General features: G+C 41.0%; 2 protein-coding genes across 2 annotated transcripts; both read left to right on the forward strand.

Annotated features, from left to right (window-relative positions):
• The first annotated feature begins 5,454 nt into the window (after positions 1 to 5,454).
• On the forward strand, positions 5,455 to 6,399 carry LOC133054482 (olfactory receptor 51I1-like). The gene has a single exon (XM_061139534.1). The coding sequence runs from the start codon at positions 5,455 to 5,457 to the stop codon at positions 6,397 to 6,399; it is 945 nt and encodes a 314-aa protein (XP_060995517.1).
• Positions 6,400 to 13,611: 7,212 nt separating this feature from the next.
• Positions 13,612 to 14,556, forward strand: LOC133054540 (olfactory receptor 51I2-like). Its single transcript, XM_061139657.1, has one exon. It carries the CDS (start codon positions 13,612 to 13,614, stop codon positions 14,554 to 14,556), a length of 945 nt encoding a protein of 314 aa, XP_060995640.1.
• The last annotated feature ends 1,214 nt before the right edge of the window (positions 14,557 to 15,770 follow it).

Consider the following 15,770-nt stretch of genomic DNA (forward strand, 5'->3'; position numbering starts at 1 on the left):
TCTTTCACAGAACTAGAACAAAATTTTCACGTTTCATATGGAAACACAAAAGACCTCAAATAGCCAAAGCAGTCTCGAGAAATAATAATGGAACTGGAGGAATCAACCTTCCTGACTTCAGATTATACTACAAAGTTACAGTCATCAAGACCATATGGTGCTGCACAAAAACAGAAATGTAGACCAATGGAACAAGATAGAAAGCCCAGATATAAATCCATGCCCCTAGGGGTACTTTAATTCTGCTTTTTAATATGCTGTCTGGGTTGGTCATAGCTTTTCTTCTGAGGAGCAAGTGTCTTTTAATTTCATGGCTGCAGTCACCATCTGCAGTGATTTTGGAGCCCAAGAAAAGAAAGTCTGTCCCTGTTTCCATTGTTTACCCATATATTTGCCATGAAGTGATGATACTGGATGCCATGATTTGCTGACATTAGAGTCTGGGATATCCTTCAAGTAAAAAATGGAGCCTTGTGATATGGAGAACCACAGAGAGTGAGAGGTGAATCCTTGGTATAGCATAGAAGCAGAATTCATCCACTCACTGAAGTCTTGTTATATCACTAGAATTGTAAAATACATGATCTACTATGGACTTTTACCTTCATAGTAGGAATGATATAAGGAATCAAATCACTGTAGTCTGTGAAAAATTACAGTTGGACTTAGTTTTTAGAAATAAAGTTTCTATTGTATATAGTAATCTTCTCTCTCAAAGTCAGATAGCCAGATTATCTTGGAGTTATGTCAAAATTGGGACACATTCAAAACATGTCCTATAACCTGACTGAAGTAGAATTGATGATTCTTTATTCATGAAGAATTGTTCATTTCTGCCATGAAAGCAGCAATCATAGTGTTATAGCTGTTCCTGTGTGGTTCTGTAGCCTTGATTGCAGAGAAAGCAGTGTAGGGGAAGAATTAGCTACCCCTAGGATGGAGCACATTATGACCCCAAATGCTGATTTGTTCACCATAAGTGGCTGCCTTGGGATTAAACGAGCTGCAGCTGAGAAATTTGATTCTTCTCTTTAATCATATGAAAAGGTATCAGTTATGTTAAATATATAAAATTGATCTCATGGTTATATAGAAGATGTTCAGGGTTGGTTTAAAATAGGTCTAGAGATCATTTATGTCAGATTGAATTTTCATTGCAGTTGAATGGGGTTTGTGCTTGCTGAAGAATGGTCTATGTCCAGCACAATCTTGTGTGTGTGTGTGTGTGTGTGTATACATGTTTGTGTGTGCACAGATGTGTGATCAGTTACTAGAACATTGGAGAATTGTAGGAACGTATTTGGTTCTATCTGTTTGTGTATATATGGACCTAAAAGAGGCAACATAATGTTAGTTAATAAATTACTGAATGTTCCTAAGGGTGTATCTGTGGGGAGGAAGGGTCTCAGAATATCTATGATACATCTTTGTATGCATAAGTAGGTGTGCATTCCTTGATCAAGGAATGATTAACATAGTAAGGGATAACAGTGTAATGGATATAGATAGAGATATTAGCACTGTTGAGGCTGAGAAGCTTCTCCTGGGAGCAGTCCTCCTATGGCCAGTCCATTACTTCTTGGCCCCACCCTCCCCATTATTTTCACTGTCCCTCCTCCCATCACAACAAACTAGCTTAGTGGTTTGATATATTTATGAGTCACAGAAGACTGGGCTGATGCTGCTCAGCCTGTGGGATCCACAGACCACTGCCTCCAGTTACAAAGAAGAGTTGTCTCCTATCCAGTGAGTGCCATATCCTTCAGATTGCTCATCAGGGCTCCTTATTGAGAACTTATCCCAAACTTAAACACTCTTACTGTGACTCCAGGCAGACTCAGACCCTCATACTCTGTACACATAGATAACTAGCTTCTCTTCCAAAGCCCATGATTACAAACCGTGATGTCAGGTTGCCATCTGAATGAAAATCCTAGTACCAAACCACACATGTTTAGATTAAGGGACTGATTCATCAAATCTAGATTTTGTGTTGATGGTATGCATATTTTCCCCCTGCAATTTGAATTATTGTGTCCTATACCTAACTCTTGTGTGTGCAGCTGGTGAAAATCAAGAACCAAATGAACTGAAGTCATTGAACAATGAAGTCTTCAATTTTAGGTGGATTTTCATTATCGAGTATGCCATGGGAACATATCTCCTGTTACTGTGAGTCTGTTAATGCTTTTATAGCCCTGTGTGTGTACACATGTGTACTTATATGTATACCTTCAGGTGGGCATAAACATGGGAGGATATCTGCAACACACTGCATAATACCTATGAGTAACTATTAGTCTTTTTAAATTCTGTGATTGTGCTAGTGTTATTTGAGCAAGGGACTATGCAGTAGTTTCTATCTGTGTGATGTGAGGTATTACCTATGACTACCTGGGTGTATAAGTATGCACAGGAGGGTAAAGCATGTATTAATTGATAGCTTTATGTGACTAGGCATAAGTATAGATGTTCATATACATGGTGTACAAAAGAAGTACATTGCTTGTATCTGTCTATGTTTTTTTTTTTTTTTTTAATATTTATGCCTAGATTAGTTATATTTAGCAAGACTTAACTTATACCCCTTTGGTGAAAACAAAGAAAAAATTATTGCTGGGTGGTGACAGATCGTGTTTTCTCTGGGGGAGGCATTTTCAAAGTTACCATCCATAGTGAGGAAAATCTGAAACATTGGTGAAATATGCCCTTCTGGATTACACAAATTTGCACATCAGGGATTAAGGACATTGGAGTAAACCTGTCTTGTGAAGAGTCCTTCATGTTTGTTGATCCTCTAAGAGTTTTTCCATTTCTCCAAGATCTAGAAATAATCTTGGAATGAAGATGATAAAAAAGTAGATACAAGAGAGGTTGTATCTAAGATGATTTTTCAGAGACATCAACATTTAAACCTAGGGGAGGAGGTAGAGAAAAGTTTACAGGGGAAATAAGAAAAAGAAATCCTATTTATTAAAGGTTTCCTTTGAATTCTCGGTTGAAAAGGAGGGAAACCAAATGAATATAACTGCTTCTTATGGGCTATGTAGTTTCATGATTATTACTGATATCAGGGCATCTCCAGCCTTCAGTCACCATCTGCTTTTACTGAATTTACTAAGAGGGCTAGGAAGATGACGGAAACTAGAAAAGTCAAGGAAATATGGAACTTAACTAGTTCTAAATTTCAAAGCAGTTTTATCTTATTTTCTAATTTTAAATATAGATTTTCTAGCTTTGTTGAGCTATTACTGACATATAACATATGCAGATTTACCATACACTATGTGAGGATTTGGCAAGCAAATGTATTGCAAAATGATCACCATAATGAAGTTAGTTAGCACCTCTATTTCCTTATGTAATTATCAGTTTTTTTTTTTTTTTTAATGTGGTGATAATATTTAAGGTCTACTTTCTTAAAGGCTTTAGTATGCATATTGGTAGTAGTGGGTTTGTCACTAAGGCATGTCTGACTCTTGTGACCCCATGGACTGTAGTCCACCAATTTCCTCTGTCCATGGGATTTCCCAGTCAAGAATACTGAAGTGGGGGATCTTCCAGACCCAGGGATCAAACTCCTGTCTCTTGCATTGCAGAAGTATCCTTTTATGCCTGAGCTACCAGGGAATCCTAAGTATGCATATTACAGAATTATTAATTATAGTCAACTTGCATTTTATAGCTGGAAGTCTGCACCTTTTTATCAGCATCTCCCCATCTTTCCGCCAATCCTGCCGCAGACCCCTGGAAACCACTGTTCTTCTCTCTAAAGAGTGAAGCTTTAATTTTGAGCTATCTGTTCCAGAGAGATATAGTTACAGAGATGTTTGGATAAAAACTGGAAAGAAGTCCTTTATGACATGGTTTCTTAATTTTTACTATTTTGACTATTGATTTCTTTTCCAGGAGCTAGGCTGGAAAAGGAGAAAGACAGAGAAAGAGGAATCAATGAAGTAGGTAGAGATGAAAATGCCAAGGAAGGAGGAAAATTAGGGAGATGCCTCTGAAGTAAGAAGGCAGTTCTAAAAGGATGAGTTACCAACAGTGTTAGCTCTCATAGGAAAGTCAAATAGATGAAGCAGGAGAATGTTTTTATTAGATTTAGTGACAAAGAGATCACTCATGACCACACAGAAATTAGTTTCAATTGGGAGGGTGTAATGTGGAAGGCACTATACAGTAAATCAAGCACTGATAAGGCAAGGTTGTTAAGATCAAATCCCTGAATCTGGTGATCTCAGAACAGATTGGAAAAACAGACATACAAACTCCCCTTCCTTGACATCTAGAGAGACAGGGTTTCAAGAATTTTGAATATGAATTGAGAAAGAATAACAGCATGGAAGCTAGAGAAGGAAAGTCATGTATCTATAATGGGACAACCTTGTATGTGCTTATTGCCTGATGGGAAAGAGATAGAAAGTGAGAGGTTGAAGATACAGTACAACAGACAAAGGAAGAGGTCTCTGAGTGACATGGCAGGAAACACAATCCTAAAGGTGGAGGGCCTGGCCTTGGGGAAGAGCCATCTTTTTCTCAGAAACCAAGAGCTAGCTGAGAGCAAGTTAAAGTTTTTGGTAGTGGTAAATAATCTCACTCTGTCTCCTCTTTCTCCCCCAATAAAACATTTGCTTCTTTGGCTTTATCCAGCTGCATACCCAATTTGGTAATAGAATTTATCAGTGGTCATGGTATACTGTGTGAATGTGAAAGAGAGGCAAAGAGAAGATAAACATACCAGTCCTAGAGAAAGGGTAGGTCAGGAAAGCAGTGAGGAAGGAAGAGCTAATAAATAAATAGAAGAAGATGAAAGAATGGCTAAAACTTTGAAAGCAAGATCATGGGGTGAGAAGGTAAGATTATTGGTAGGTGGAAGGCCATGGTCAGAAGCTAAAAAATAAATAAATAGAACTTAAGACTTCAAAGTGATAAGGAGGTTATGTGAAGTCTGAGTAAAGTTACTGACGCTGTAACTTTCTAGCTGTAGAGGTTTCATCTTTGTCACCTATGAAAGGGTTCCCAGAGACAAGGACCGTGTTTCCTTTTCCGTGTACATCCTAATTTCTAATTTTTTCTCAAAATTTCTAGAATATCATTTCTAGGGTGAGACAGTGAAGTGAAGGAACACTGGAGTTTTAAGTGAGAATTTGGAAACTTTCTCATATAATCTCGTGTCCTGTCACCTTGCTCTTGCTCACTTCTTCATCAAACCTTTATGGAGTTTAAAACATGGTCGTGAGAGGGAGCTGGGCTCTGGTGAGTCAGAGATGAGTAGAACTCAGTTCCTATCCTCAAAGAGCTCATGGTCTAATGGAGGAAGTAGGACCAGAAGCCAACACTTTCAATCTCTGACCTTTTGTGTTGGAGACAGGATGCCTGAGAAAGAGTGAAGAACATTCCCACACACCCTCTTGGGCATATCCCCCATCTGTGTTCTTACATCTGCCTGCCATGTTGGGTCTCAATGGCACCCCCTTCCAGCCCACCACACTCCAGCTAACAGGCATCCCTGGTATGCAGACAGGTCAAGCCTGGGTTGCTCTGGTTTTCTGCATCCTCTACCTGATTTCCATCATAGGCAACCTCACTATCCTTGCTTTGGCGATTCGAGAGCCTTCTCTACACCAGCCCATGTACTACTTCCTCTCTATGCTCTCTCTCAATGATCTGGGAGGGTCCTTCTCTACACTTCCCACTGTGCTTGCAACCTTCTGTTTCAACTATCGTCATGTTGACTTTGATGCCTGCTTGTTTCAGATGTTCTTCATTCATACTTTCTCTTTCATGGAGTCAGGCATACTGCTGGCCATGAGCTATGATCGTTTTGTGGTTATTTGTGACCCACTACGCTGTGCAACTGTGCTCACCAACAACCGCATCTTGGCTATGGGCCTGGGCATCCTTGCCAAAAGTTTCACCACTCTCTTCCCTTTCCCCTTTCTGGTGAAACGACTGCCCTTCTGCAAAGGCAATGTTTTACATCACTCGTACTGCCTCCATCCAGATCTCATGAAAGTGGCATGTGGAGATATTCATGATAATAACATCTATGGGCTCTTTGTGGTTCTTTTCACCTACGGCATAGACTCAACATTTATCCTGCTTTCTTATATGTTGATCCTGAGAGCCGTGCTGGCTATTGCATCCCAGGAGCAGCGGTTCAAGGCTCTCAACACCTGCATGTCCCACATCTGTGCAGTCCTGGTTTTTTATGTGCCCATTATCACTGTCTCCATAATCCACTGCTTCTGGAAAAGTGTCCCACTTGTTGTTCATGTCATGATGTCTAACGTCTACCTGTTTATACACCCCATGCTCAACCCCATCATCTACAGTGTGAAGACAAAGGAGATATGCAGAGGGATCCATCAAGTCTTCTGTAAGACTTGGGGCTGAGGGATGCTGCAGACCCTGAGAGAACCATTTTGGAGGAAGGAATAGGACTTCTTCTGACTTTAGGAATGTTAAACAAGGAAAAGAACCAGGATCTTGATAGCTGTGAACATGAAGCTAATAAAAGAATATCAGACTCAATAAAATGACATATGTCCTGAACACTTACGCTATGAAAATCTTTGTGCTAGTTGCTAGCAATGTTATAATGATGAATAAGACATTCTTAAGAGATAGATGTATCAAGGGAAAAACATAAAAAATTAAAGATGCCCTGAAATATATTTGACATATATGAAAATATTGGAAGCTCTACAGCCAATTATCCTGTAATACAATTCTACTACTACCAAGAGTGAGGAAATGATTCACTGAAGACAAAATTCAGTGGAAGTTTGGTGCTTCATGGGGTGGAAAAGGGCACATTCCATGTGGCGCTAGTAATAAAGAACCTGCCCGCCAATGAAGGAGATGTGGGTTCAATTTCTAGGTTAGGAAGATCTCCTGGAGGAGGGCATGACAATTCACTCCAGTATTCTTGTCTGGAGAACCCCATGGACAGAAAAACCTGGTGGTCTACAGTCCACAGGGTCACACATATTTGAACACGACTGAAACAACTTAGCACGCATGGAGGAGAAAGGGCCCATTGGTTTGTGGAAGTCAAAAAATTTTTTTCTATGTTTGTGAGGTAGACTATGAAGGAAGAGAAGGGTTATGGTCATTGGTCAAGGTTGCAGAAAGACATAAAAGTAATGATCTTGGCATAACAAACTGCTTGAGAAAAAAATATTTAGGCAAGTGTAATTAGACCTTTGCTACTCCCAGTGTGGTCCAGTGAACAACAGCATTGTTGTATCTGGTGGTTTGTTAATGAAACAAAATCTTAGACCCTGAAGAAGACCTACCGAATTCAAATTGCTTTTAATAAGACCTTGGGGGTGTTTAAAGGTTGAGAGGCATAGTGTTTCTCTTTTTCAAGAGGCATAGTGTTTTCTGTTTTCCCCTCTAAGTTTTGGGGTATCTAATGTGCAACAAAAATAAGAAAGATCATGAATAATATGAGTCTGAAAAACTAGTTCTCAAAGTGTGATTCCCAGACTAGTGTCATCAGCCTTGGTTGGGAAATTGTTAGGCATACAAATTCTCAGGCCTTTCCTCAGATATCCTGATCAGAAAATCTTAGGTGGTGAGGTCCAGCAATATGTATTTTTAATAAGCCCTCCAAGCAAATCTGATATATATTACAGGTTGAAAACCTTTAAACTAGAATATTTGTCTAGACTCTTTGGGAAAATTGCAAATAGCTTTGTTTAGACAAAGGGGAGTTTCACATTAAGAAACTCTGGAAACAAGATCGATCCTGAGAGAGTGCCTAAGACTGTGTGTGTGGGGGCTCAGTCAAACCAGACTCTTTATGATCCCATGGGTTGTAGCCAATCCAGGCAAGAATAATGAAGTGGGTGACCATTTCCTGCTCCAGGGATCTTTCAGATCCAGGAATCGACCCCGATCGAGTCTCTTGCATCTCCTCCATCAGTAGATGGATTCTTTATCAATGAGCCACCTGGGAAGCCTACGCTTGCAGGTGATTTTTAAAGCTGGAAGAAATTGAGTGCCTGACCTAGGTGAGATTGTTGGTGGTAAAGGGATATACAGTCTTATAGTCTCTTATCTCCTCAAGGGGGTGCATATGGAACACAACAATCTGAAATGGGATGAACAGTCTCCAGCCTCTTCACTAGCACTCAGATTCCTGCCTCATCACTTGATTCCTTTCTTTTCTCCCAATTTCCACCTGCTAAGATCTCAACTAACCTGAAATCCAAAATTCAGGTAAAATCCAACTAGAAGCCTACCCTCTAAGTAAACACATTATAGAGGGGAATATAATCAGTTGGGTGTTACACCGAGATACAGAATCTTACAAGTGTTCTTAGGGTGAAAGTTCAATGCATACAAGTCTCTTGATCAAGACCTCTCACTGAGACTTTGTTGTTTTCTACAAACTCCATTAACTTCCTTCTAACATTTATATTCCTTTTCTAAAATGAGAAATTCTTAATGTGATTGTATTTTTCTGCACCAAACATGTACCTGCATTGTGCCTATCTTTTCTTTGCTCCATTGGAAAAAAAAATTGATTTAAACAACACAAGACAAATTTATTTCCCGATTTAAACCCCGTGGGGACAAAGTGCTTCATAATTTTTCCATAAATAAAAGTGAAAGTGATAGTCACTCAGTCAAGTCCAACTCTATGAGACCCCATGGACTGTAGCCCACCAAGCTTCTCTGTCCATAGGATTCTAAAGGCAAGAATGGAGTGGATTTCTATGCCCTCCTCCGGGGGATCTTCCCAATCCAGGGGTCAAACCTGTGTTTCCTGCATTGCAGGCAGACTCTGACCATCTGAGCCACCAGGGAAGCCCTAACTTGTAATAGATCCCTTCTGTTTGGATTTGCACAAACATTATGTTTGGCATTATCACTCTTGGAATGAACAAATACTATTTCCCCTGACTTCTTTTCTCATAAAACAGTGGCAGACACCAAGTCTTGAAAGAGACTTTTCAAAAGTTGAAAAAGAGATAATGAAATGATAGTCAAACCTAAAATCTTACACCTACACAGTGTTTGCCATGCTCAATGCGTGTGAATTAAATCAACAACCAAATGACTAGTTAAATAAATGAAAGACTGTATCAAGGATGATGCTTATTCCCCATTATGCTGCCTCTAACGACATAGTTAGAGACACTTCCCTCTGGGTCTTCTCAAAGCCTACATTCTCCTCACCAGGAACTTATGCTCAATCTGAGGCACCATGTTGGTCTGTCTATTCTCCATAATTCTATGACCTTATTCACAAGACTGCTTTCTGCATTCTTTTTAATTTTATCTTCTCATTCCTAACCCATTAATTTTTACCTAGTAGATTCTACAGTGATGAAAAGTAGAGAGTTTTCAAACTGCCTCTCTAAGATACATCAAAGTTCCACATGGAGAAGGAAAATTTTCTTCTATGTCTATATTCTGTTTCTATCCCCTAACCATCCCACAACTTGATAGAAGAAATAGAGAGATCTCCCACCATTCCTTCGCTCAGTACACCTTTACTCTGTCTGAAACTGAAACAAGGAGGAGGTAAAATGAAATAGTTAATGGGAAGATTAGCTATTTGGGAACATAAACTTTTGGAGTATCTGAAATTTGAACCTTTAGCAGAACTCCTAATGAGTATAATTACCACATGTAGTAAATTCACATTTTTAAAGATCACTTTCTTCTTTTTATTTGAATTCCTTATAGACAGGATCTACTTTTTTACAGATCAGGTACCAGTTTGAAGGAATACTAGTTTCATGAAATTATGGAGCTAGTAGACAGCAAGGTTAGGGCCCAAACCCACGTCTATGTGACTTTGAACTCAGTGATCTCTCAGTGGGGATGTCTCTCCTGGAGGAGATCTCAGTCTTGTAGAACTTGGTAGAGGGTTGGATTGGAGGTGATGGGAGAGGGAATTGAGCAGGAAACACCAGTTATAAGTGAATGGAGGTAGCCATGGTCATATGATCTGTTGGTTAAATCTCAGGACTAACTCTATATTTCAAGGAATGTTTACTTGGCTCTGAGTTCCAGAGATTTCCCATTGGGTCTATGCTTGAAATAGGTGTTCTCAGTCCTGTCCAGTTCTTTGTGATCTCATGAACTGTAGGCAACTCAGTTCCTTTGTCCATGGAATTTTCCAGGGAAGAATAGTGTAGCAGTTTTCCGTTTCCTTCTCCAGGGGATCTTCCTAACCCAGGGATTGAACCCATGTCTCTTATGTCTCCTGCATTGGTAGGCCAGTTCTTTACCACTAGTACCATCTGGGAAGCCCCCAAAGTGAAAGCGCTACTTGCTCAGTCATGTCCGACTCTTTGAGACCCCATGGACTGTAGCCCACCAGGCTTCTCTGTCCATGGACTTCTCCAAGGCAAGCATACTGGAGTGGATTGCCATTCCTTTCTCCAGGGAATCTTTCCGACCCAGGGATCAAACCCAAATCTCCCACATTGCAGGCAGATTCTTTACTCTCTCAGACACCATGGAATTTCCCTGAAGGCTCAATGGTAATGGTAAAGAATCTGCCTGCAATGCAGGAGACATCACTTTGATCCCTTGGTTGGAAAGATTCTCTGGAGAAGGAAATGGTGATCCACTCCAGTATTCTTGTCTGAAAATCCCATGAACAGAGGAGTCTGGGTGTGCTATAGTCCAAAGGGTCGCAATGAGTCAGACATGACTGAACACACACACACAAATTGTATACTATTTAAGCGCTTCCTAGTGGCTCAGAGGGTAAAGATTTAGGTTCTGCCCAAAATATGGATTTTAAGCCCAAAATTTGGGGATTTCAGATCTGAGTTCTCTGCTGAGGGTTCTGATTTTGAGACTGGATAGTTGGGATAGGAAGGATGTTGCTATGGAGCTTGGAGGAAAATTATCCTCTTCATCACAAGGAAGCAGGTGGAATTTTATTTTCTCTTTGGAGAGAGGGCAGTGTCTCCAGGGATAGTTTTTTTTTTTTTCCTCCTTCTGTTGCCAAGTGACATCTAATCCTCCTTTTCTTCCCCCATTACCAGCACAGCGTCACACTCAGGCAAGCCAGGACCCCAGAGACTTTGGTGCCTAGGAACTCGTATTCAGAAATATAAAGTCTGCCTGTCTCTGGCTAGTTCCTGCTTGAGTTTCCTTCTGGAACCACTGTGAGCTCAGGCTCTTTGTCTTTCAAGCTGGCTCTCACTTCATTGCACTCTTTCAGGTGAGTCTGAGATCTATTGTAAGCTCACAAGAAGTACATTTCAGCCTGTGACTATCTCTGTTCCCCTGTGTGGGCCCCTCTGCCTCTCAAGCCTCTGTGTCTCTGAGGGAATCTCTGCCCATGCAAGTGTGTGCTTGTGTATTTGCTGTGATTCATGTGGCTTATGATGGAAGGGTTTAAACAAATGAAAATAAAATTTACTTGTGTCAGATTCTTTTGTTGGATCAGTTGAGATGATCTTGGTTGCTTTCCTTCTTTCTATAAAGATGACATATCACATTGACTGACTTTTGTCTGTTGACCCATTCTCAAATTCCAGGAGTGGATCCCACTTGGTTGGTAATAATATATAAACATTTTAATGGAAAAAAAAACCTTTTTAAAATAAAATTCCAAAATCCTAGCTTCGTGTATATTTTCTTTTAAAAAGAATAAGAGAAATATACCTTTCAGCACCAAGTGTCCTCCGGGACAGCACTTTCAGATAAGGCTGCAGAGATGGCTCTATCAGTGAAACACACATGGCAATCCCATGACAGGGTCTGAGAGCTTGCCTCTATTCTATTCCACACAGAACCAAAGTCATGATACTGTCAGCATCACAGACCAGGAGAGATTTTCACCTCCTGGAACATCAGGCCCAAGGGCAGAAGGAGACTTGAAAGCGCCTTTAATCTAGTTAGTAGCTGCTGGAATTCTCCTCCCAGCATTTCTGTCAAGGGTTACACAATTGTGATTTTTGTTTGAACATGTTCACTGACAACAACTTATTATCTCATCTTGCAGTTTGACTCAGAAAAATTTTGCTTATCTGGATCCTAACTTGTCACCTTGTGATCTCCATCTGTCACTCATTACCTCTTGTGCCCATCCCCATCCATCCTGCTGCAGTCTCTTCTCAGAACACAGCATCACTGGTTCCTTCAATGCTCTTTATATGACTTGGTCCCCTCTGTCTCTGTGTGTGGCGCATTGGTTTAAGTTTGATTTAGAGAATGAACCCAGAACTGAATGTACTTCAGTTATGACCCTGAACAATGTGCTCATGCTTTTATTAATTCATGAATTCTTGAGGGTATCTTTGTGTTAGAAACAGGAAGCAGTGGGAGGCAAGAATGAACAAGACACAAGTTTACTTGAGATTCCAAAGGAGAAAAGACATGTAACGTCACTTCTTATAAAATAAGAATCATGTACAAAATATTTTAAAGTCATAGACGAGGCTATTATTTCCACTTAAGTAGTAATAGGAAAAGTTGCAAATAAAATAAAGATGTTGACTATGAATGGCAGTGGGAGTTCAACAACAAGGAAGAGGAAGATAAAGCAAGTAAATCTCCTAGTCTGTTTAGGAGGCAGGAAATTAAATCTGTCTGCCATTTTCTACTTTGCTCTGCCTGTGAAAGTGAAGATGACCAACTTCCCAACATCTCTACATTCTTCTTACTTAGGTGCCTGCAACTTCAGAAGGCTGGCAGCTGGGTTTCATAGGAAGGACCACAGGACTTACAGTTGAAACGATTAGATTCTAGTCCCAATTTAGCCACTTAATGCCTTAAGGACAGTCACTTAACATGGTTGTTATGGGACTGAAATCAGGCATCTTGGTAGAGAAAGAGTTGCCCATCTGGTTATCCTTTCTAGCACACAAAGACTGAATTATTTCCCTGAAGCTGTGCGCTCCTGGGTGCTGTTTTTACTCTTTGCCATCATTCATCTTCCTCCTCCATGCCATGGGTCAGGGCTAGTGTTTACAAGCGTTCATTTATACTCTCTTGACAAATGAGGTTTGTCCATACATACCATACGACATCGCGTTTACCTTTACCATGTCCATATGCAATAAATGTATTTTATCTATCTATTTTAGATATAGAAACACAGAGACTTTGAAAGGTTAAGTAAGCTGTTCAAGGTCACACTGCGCATAAACTGTAAATTGCGCTCGTAACTGAGGTCTGTGAGAATCCATCTGCAGAGGTCTAAAACACGGAACACATGAAGCTATTTTTTTTTTTCATTTATTTCTTATATACAGGTAAGAGAATATTATTATCTCTACAAGTTAAGTCATGTATTAACTGGTAGAGTATTGATTTTGACCCACTTCTGATTTATTCCAGTGTTTCTCAATTTTTAAATGATCCTATCTCTCATAAGATTGAGTAGTCTCAAATGTCTCTTTTATGCATAAGATTTTAGGGCTCTGGCTGTCAGGGGAATAGCAGGTGAGAATATTTTTACAAGGAATAATGTAGATGACTCCAATTTCCTCCATGTCTTTCTGTCTCTCTCTTCTTCAGACTTTGAGGTAGGCTGCTAAGGCAGAAGCCTTCATGGGTGGGAGTTGACTGATTTTTTTTTTTTCCTCAAGTGGCAGGTAAAGACTGGTCACTGCTGTTGGTGACATGAAAGCTAAGAGCAATGAAAGTCTTGACCTCCTATCTGTCTTCCTGACTGGCATTCCAGGATTGGAGGCCCAACATGGCTGGCTGTCCATCCCCTTCTTCACCATGTACCTTGTAGCTATTGTGGGCAACAGCCTAATCATGGCAGCGGTGCAAGCGGATCCTGCCTTACACGAGCCCATGTATCTGTTTCTCTCCATGTTGGCTGGCACTGAGGTGGGTGTCTCTGTGTCCACACTGCCTACTGTCATGGGCATTCTTTGGTTTGATGCCCGCCGGGTTGACTTTGATGGCTGCCTTGCCCAGATGTTCTTCATCCACACCTTCTCCTGCATGGAGTCAGGGGTCCTGCTGGCTATGAGTTATGATCGCTTTGTAGCCATCTACAATCCACTGTGCTACACAGCCATCCTCACCCTGCCCCGTATTGTCTGCATTGGTCTGGTCATTACACTGAAGAGTGTGATCCTCAGGGCTCCCCTTCCAGTCCTCTTGAGGTCACTGCCCTATTGCCACACTAACATCCTCTCCCAGTCTTACTGCCTCCACTCAGACCTGATCCAGCTGCCTTGTGCAGACACTAAGCTCAATAGCATCCTGGGTTTAGCCATTGTCTTGGCCACTTATGGACTGGACTCCCTGCTGATTGTGGTCTCCTATATGTTGATTCTTTACAGAGTGCTAGCCATTGCTTCTGGGGAGGGATGGCGGAAGGCCCTCAACACGTGTGTGTCACACATCTGTGCGGTACTTGTGTACTACGTGCCTTTGATTGGCGTGTCTGTGATGCATCATACTGCCAAGCATGCCTCACCTCTGGCCCACACACTCATGTCCAGCATCTACCTCTTTGTCCCTCCTGTGCTCAATCCCATCATCTACAGTGTCAAGACCAAACCAATCCAACAGGGAATTTTCACCTTGTTTTCCTGCAAGAGAGAATGACTGAGTCATTCCAAGGGTGGAGGGACTTTGAACCAGTCCATAAATTCTGATCGTGTTTCTTCTGTGGGCAGACCTCCACACCAGGATTTCTGGGGAAGAATGTAAGTGTGTGTATAAGTGTGTAGTCACTCAGTCATGTCCGACTCTTTGCGACCCTGTGGACTGTAGCCCACCAGGCTCCTCCGTCCATGGGATTTCCAGGCAAGAATACTGGAGTGGGTTGCCATTTCCTTTTCCAGGGGATCTTCCTGACCCAAGGATCGAACCTAGGTCTCCTGCATCACAGGCAGATGCTTTACCCTCTGAGCCACCAGAGAAGCCCATAGGAAGAATAGGAGTGAGAAATTCAAAACATTGCTTTGGGCTTGAATCTGGATCACAGGAGTTACCTTGAGGCTTTCCATCTCACATGTTATCAACATAGGTGTGTATCTGTATGTGCCCATGCACATGCCATCTCTGACAGTTATGATCAAGTTGAGATCTTGATTGCCATTTGCCTGTTTTTCTGAAGGGTCAAACCAAACTGTCTGACAAATAGGAAGTTACAAGTAGAGGCTTGAGACTTAATGATATTGGAATTGGAATATAACAAGTTCTTGTTTGGATGGGTCAGACAGATATTAAAAATCTCCTCCCAATAAAAGACCATCCTGGTAACATGACTTTGGACGAGATAATTGTACTTTCTGGATTGTCCCAGGTAGTTGTGATTTACACTTATTTTTCTCAGCATCATTATTAATAGCAATCCCTTTTCCTGTCAAAAGTATCCTTCATTAAACAGCAAATTTATGGTAAAACTACATATAAAACAACTTCCTTCTTGTTATATACAGAATCAGAGTCTTCCCTTCAGCTTACTATCCAGTGGTGTCTACTCTCAGCCTATTCAGTCTGTTTAGAATAGTGGCTACCAAAATTTTATATGCCAGGAAATTCTGAGGATGAAGAACAGCTGAGTAAATGGCCTCAACTTAGGTATCAAGTAAGATATGTACAATCTCACACACCAGGTTTCAGATCTGAAAAATCCCAACAGAAACACCAACAGAATTCTGCTTTGGTAGAGCTTTGGGTCCCGTTTCTCTGCTGTCTGGATTGTGCACTCCCCTCCGCTCCTATCCGCACCATGCCCTGAGGCCGGTGGGCTTGTGTATTTCCCTCTGCTCCGCCCCTTCTCTCAAACTGTCAGCAAGTTCTAGGTGGCACTT

The sequence above is a fragment of the Dama dama genome, chromosome 1 (assembly GCF_033118175.1).
Source record: "Dama dama isolate Ldn47 chromosome 1, ASM3311817v1, whole genome shotgun sequence".
NCBI lineage: Eukaryota > Metazoa > Chordata > Mammalia > Artiodactyla > Cervidae > Dama > Dama dama.

Excerpts from the sequence above, each read along its gene's own strand:
- LOC133054482 (XM_061139534.1), top strand. The coding sequence starts at position 5,455 with ATGTTGGGTCTCAATGGCACCCCCTTCCAGCCCACCACACTCCAGCTA.
- LOC133054540 (XM_061139657.1), top strand. The coding sequence starts at position 13,612 with ATGAAAGCTAAGAGCAATGAAAGTCTTGACCTCCTATCTGTCTTCCTG.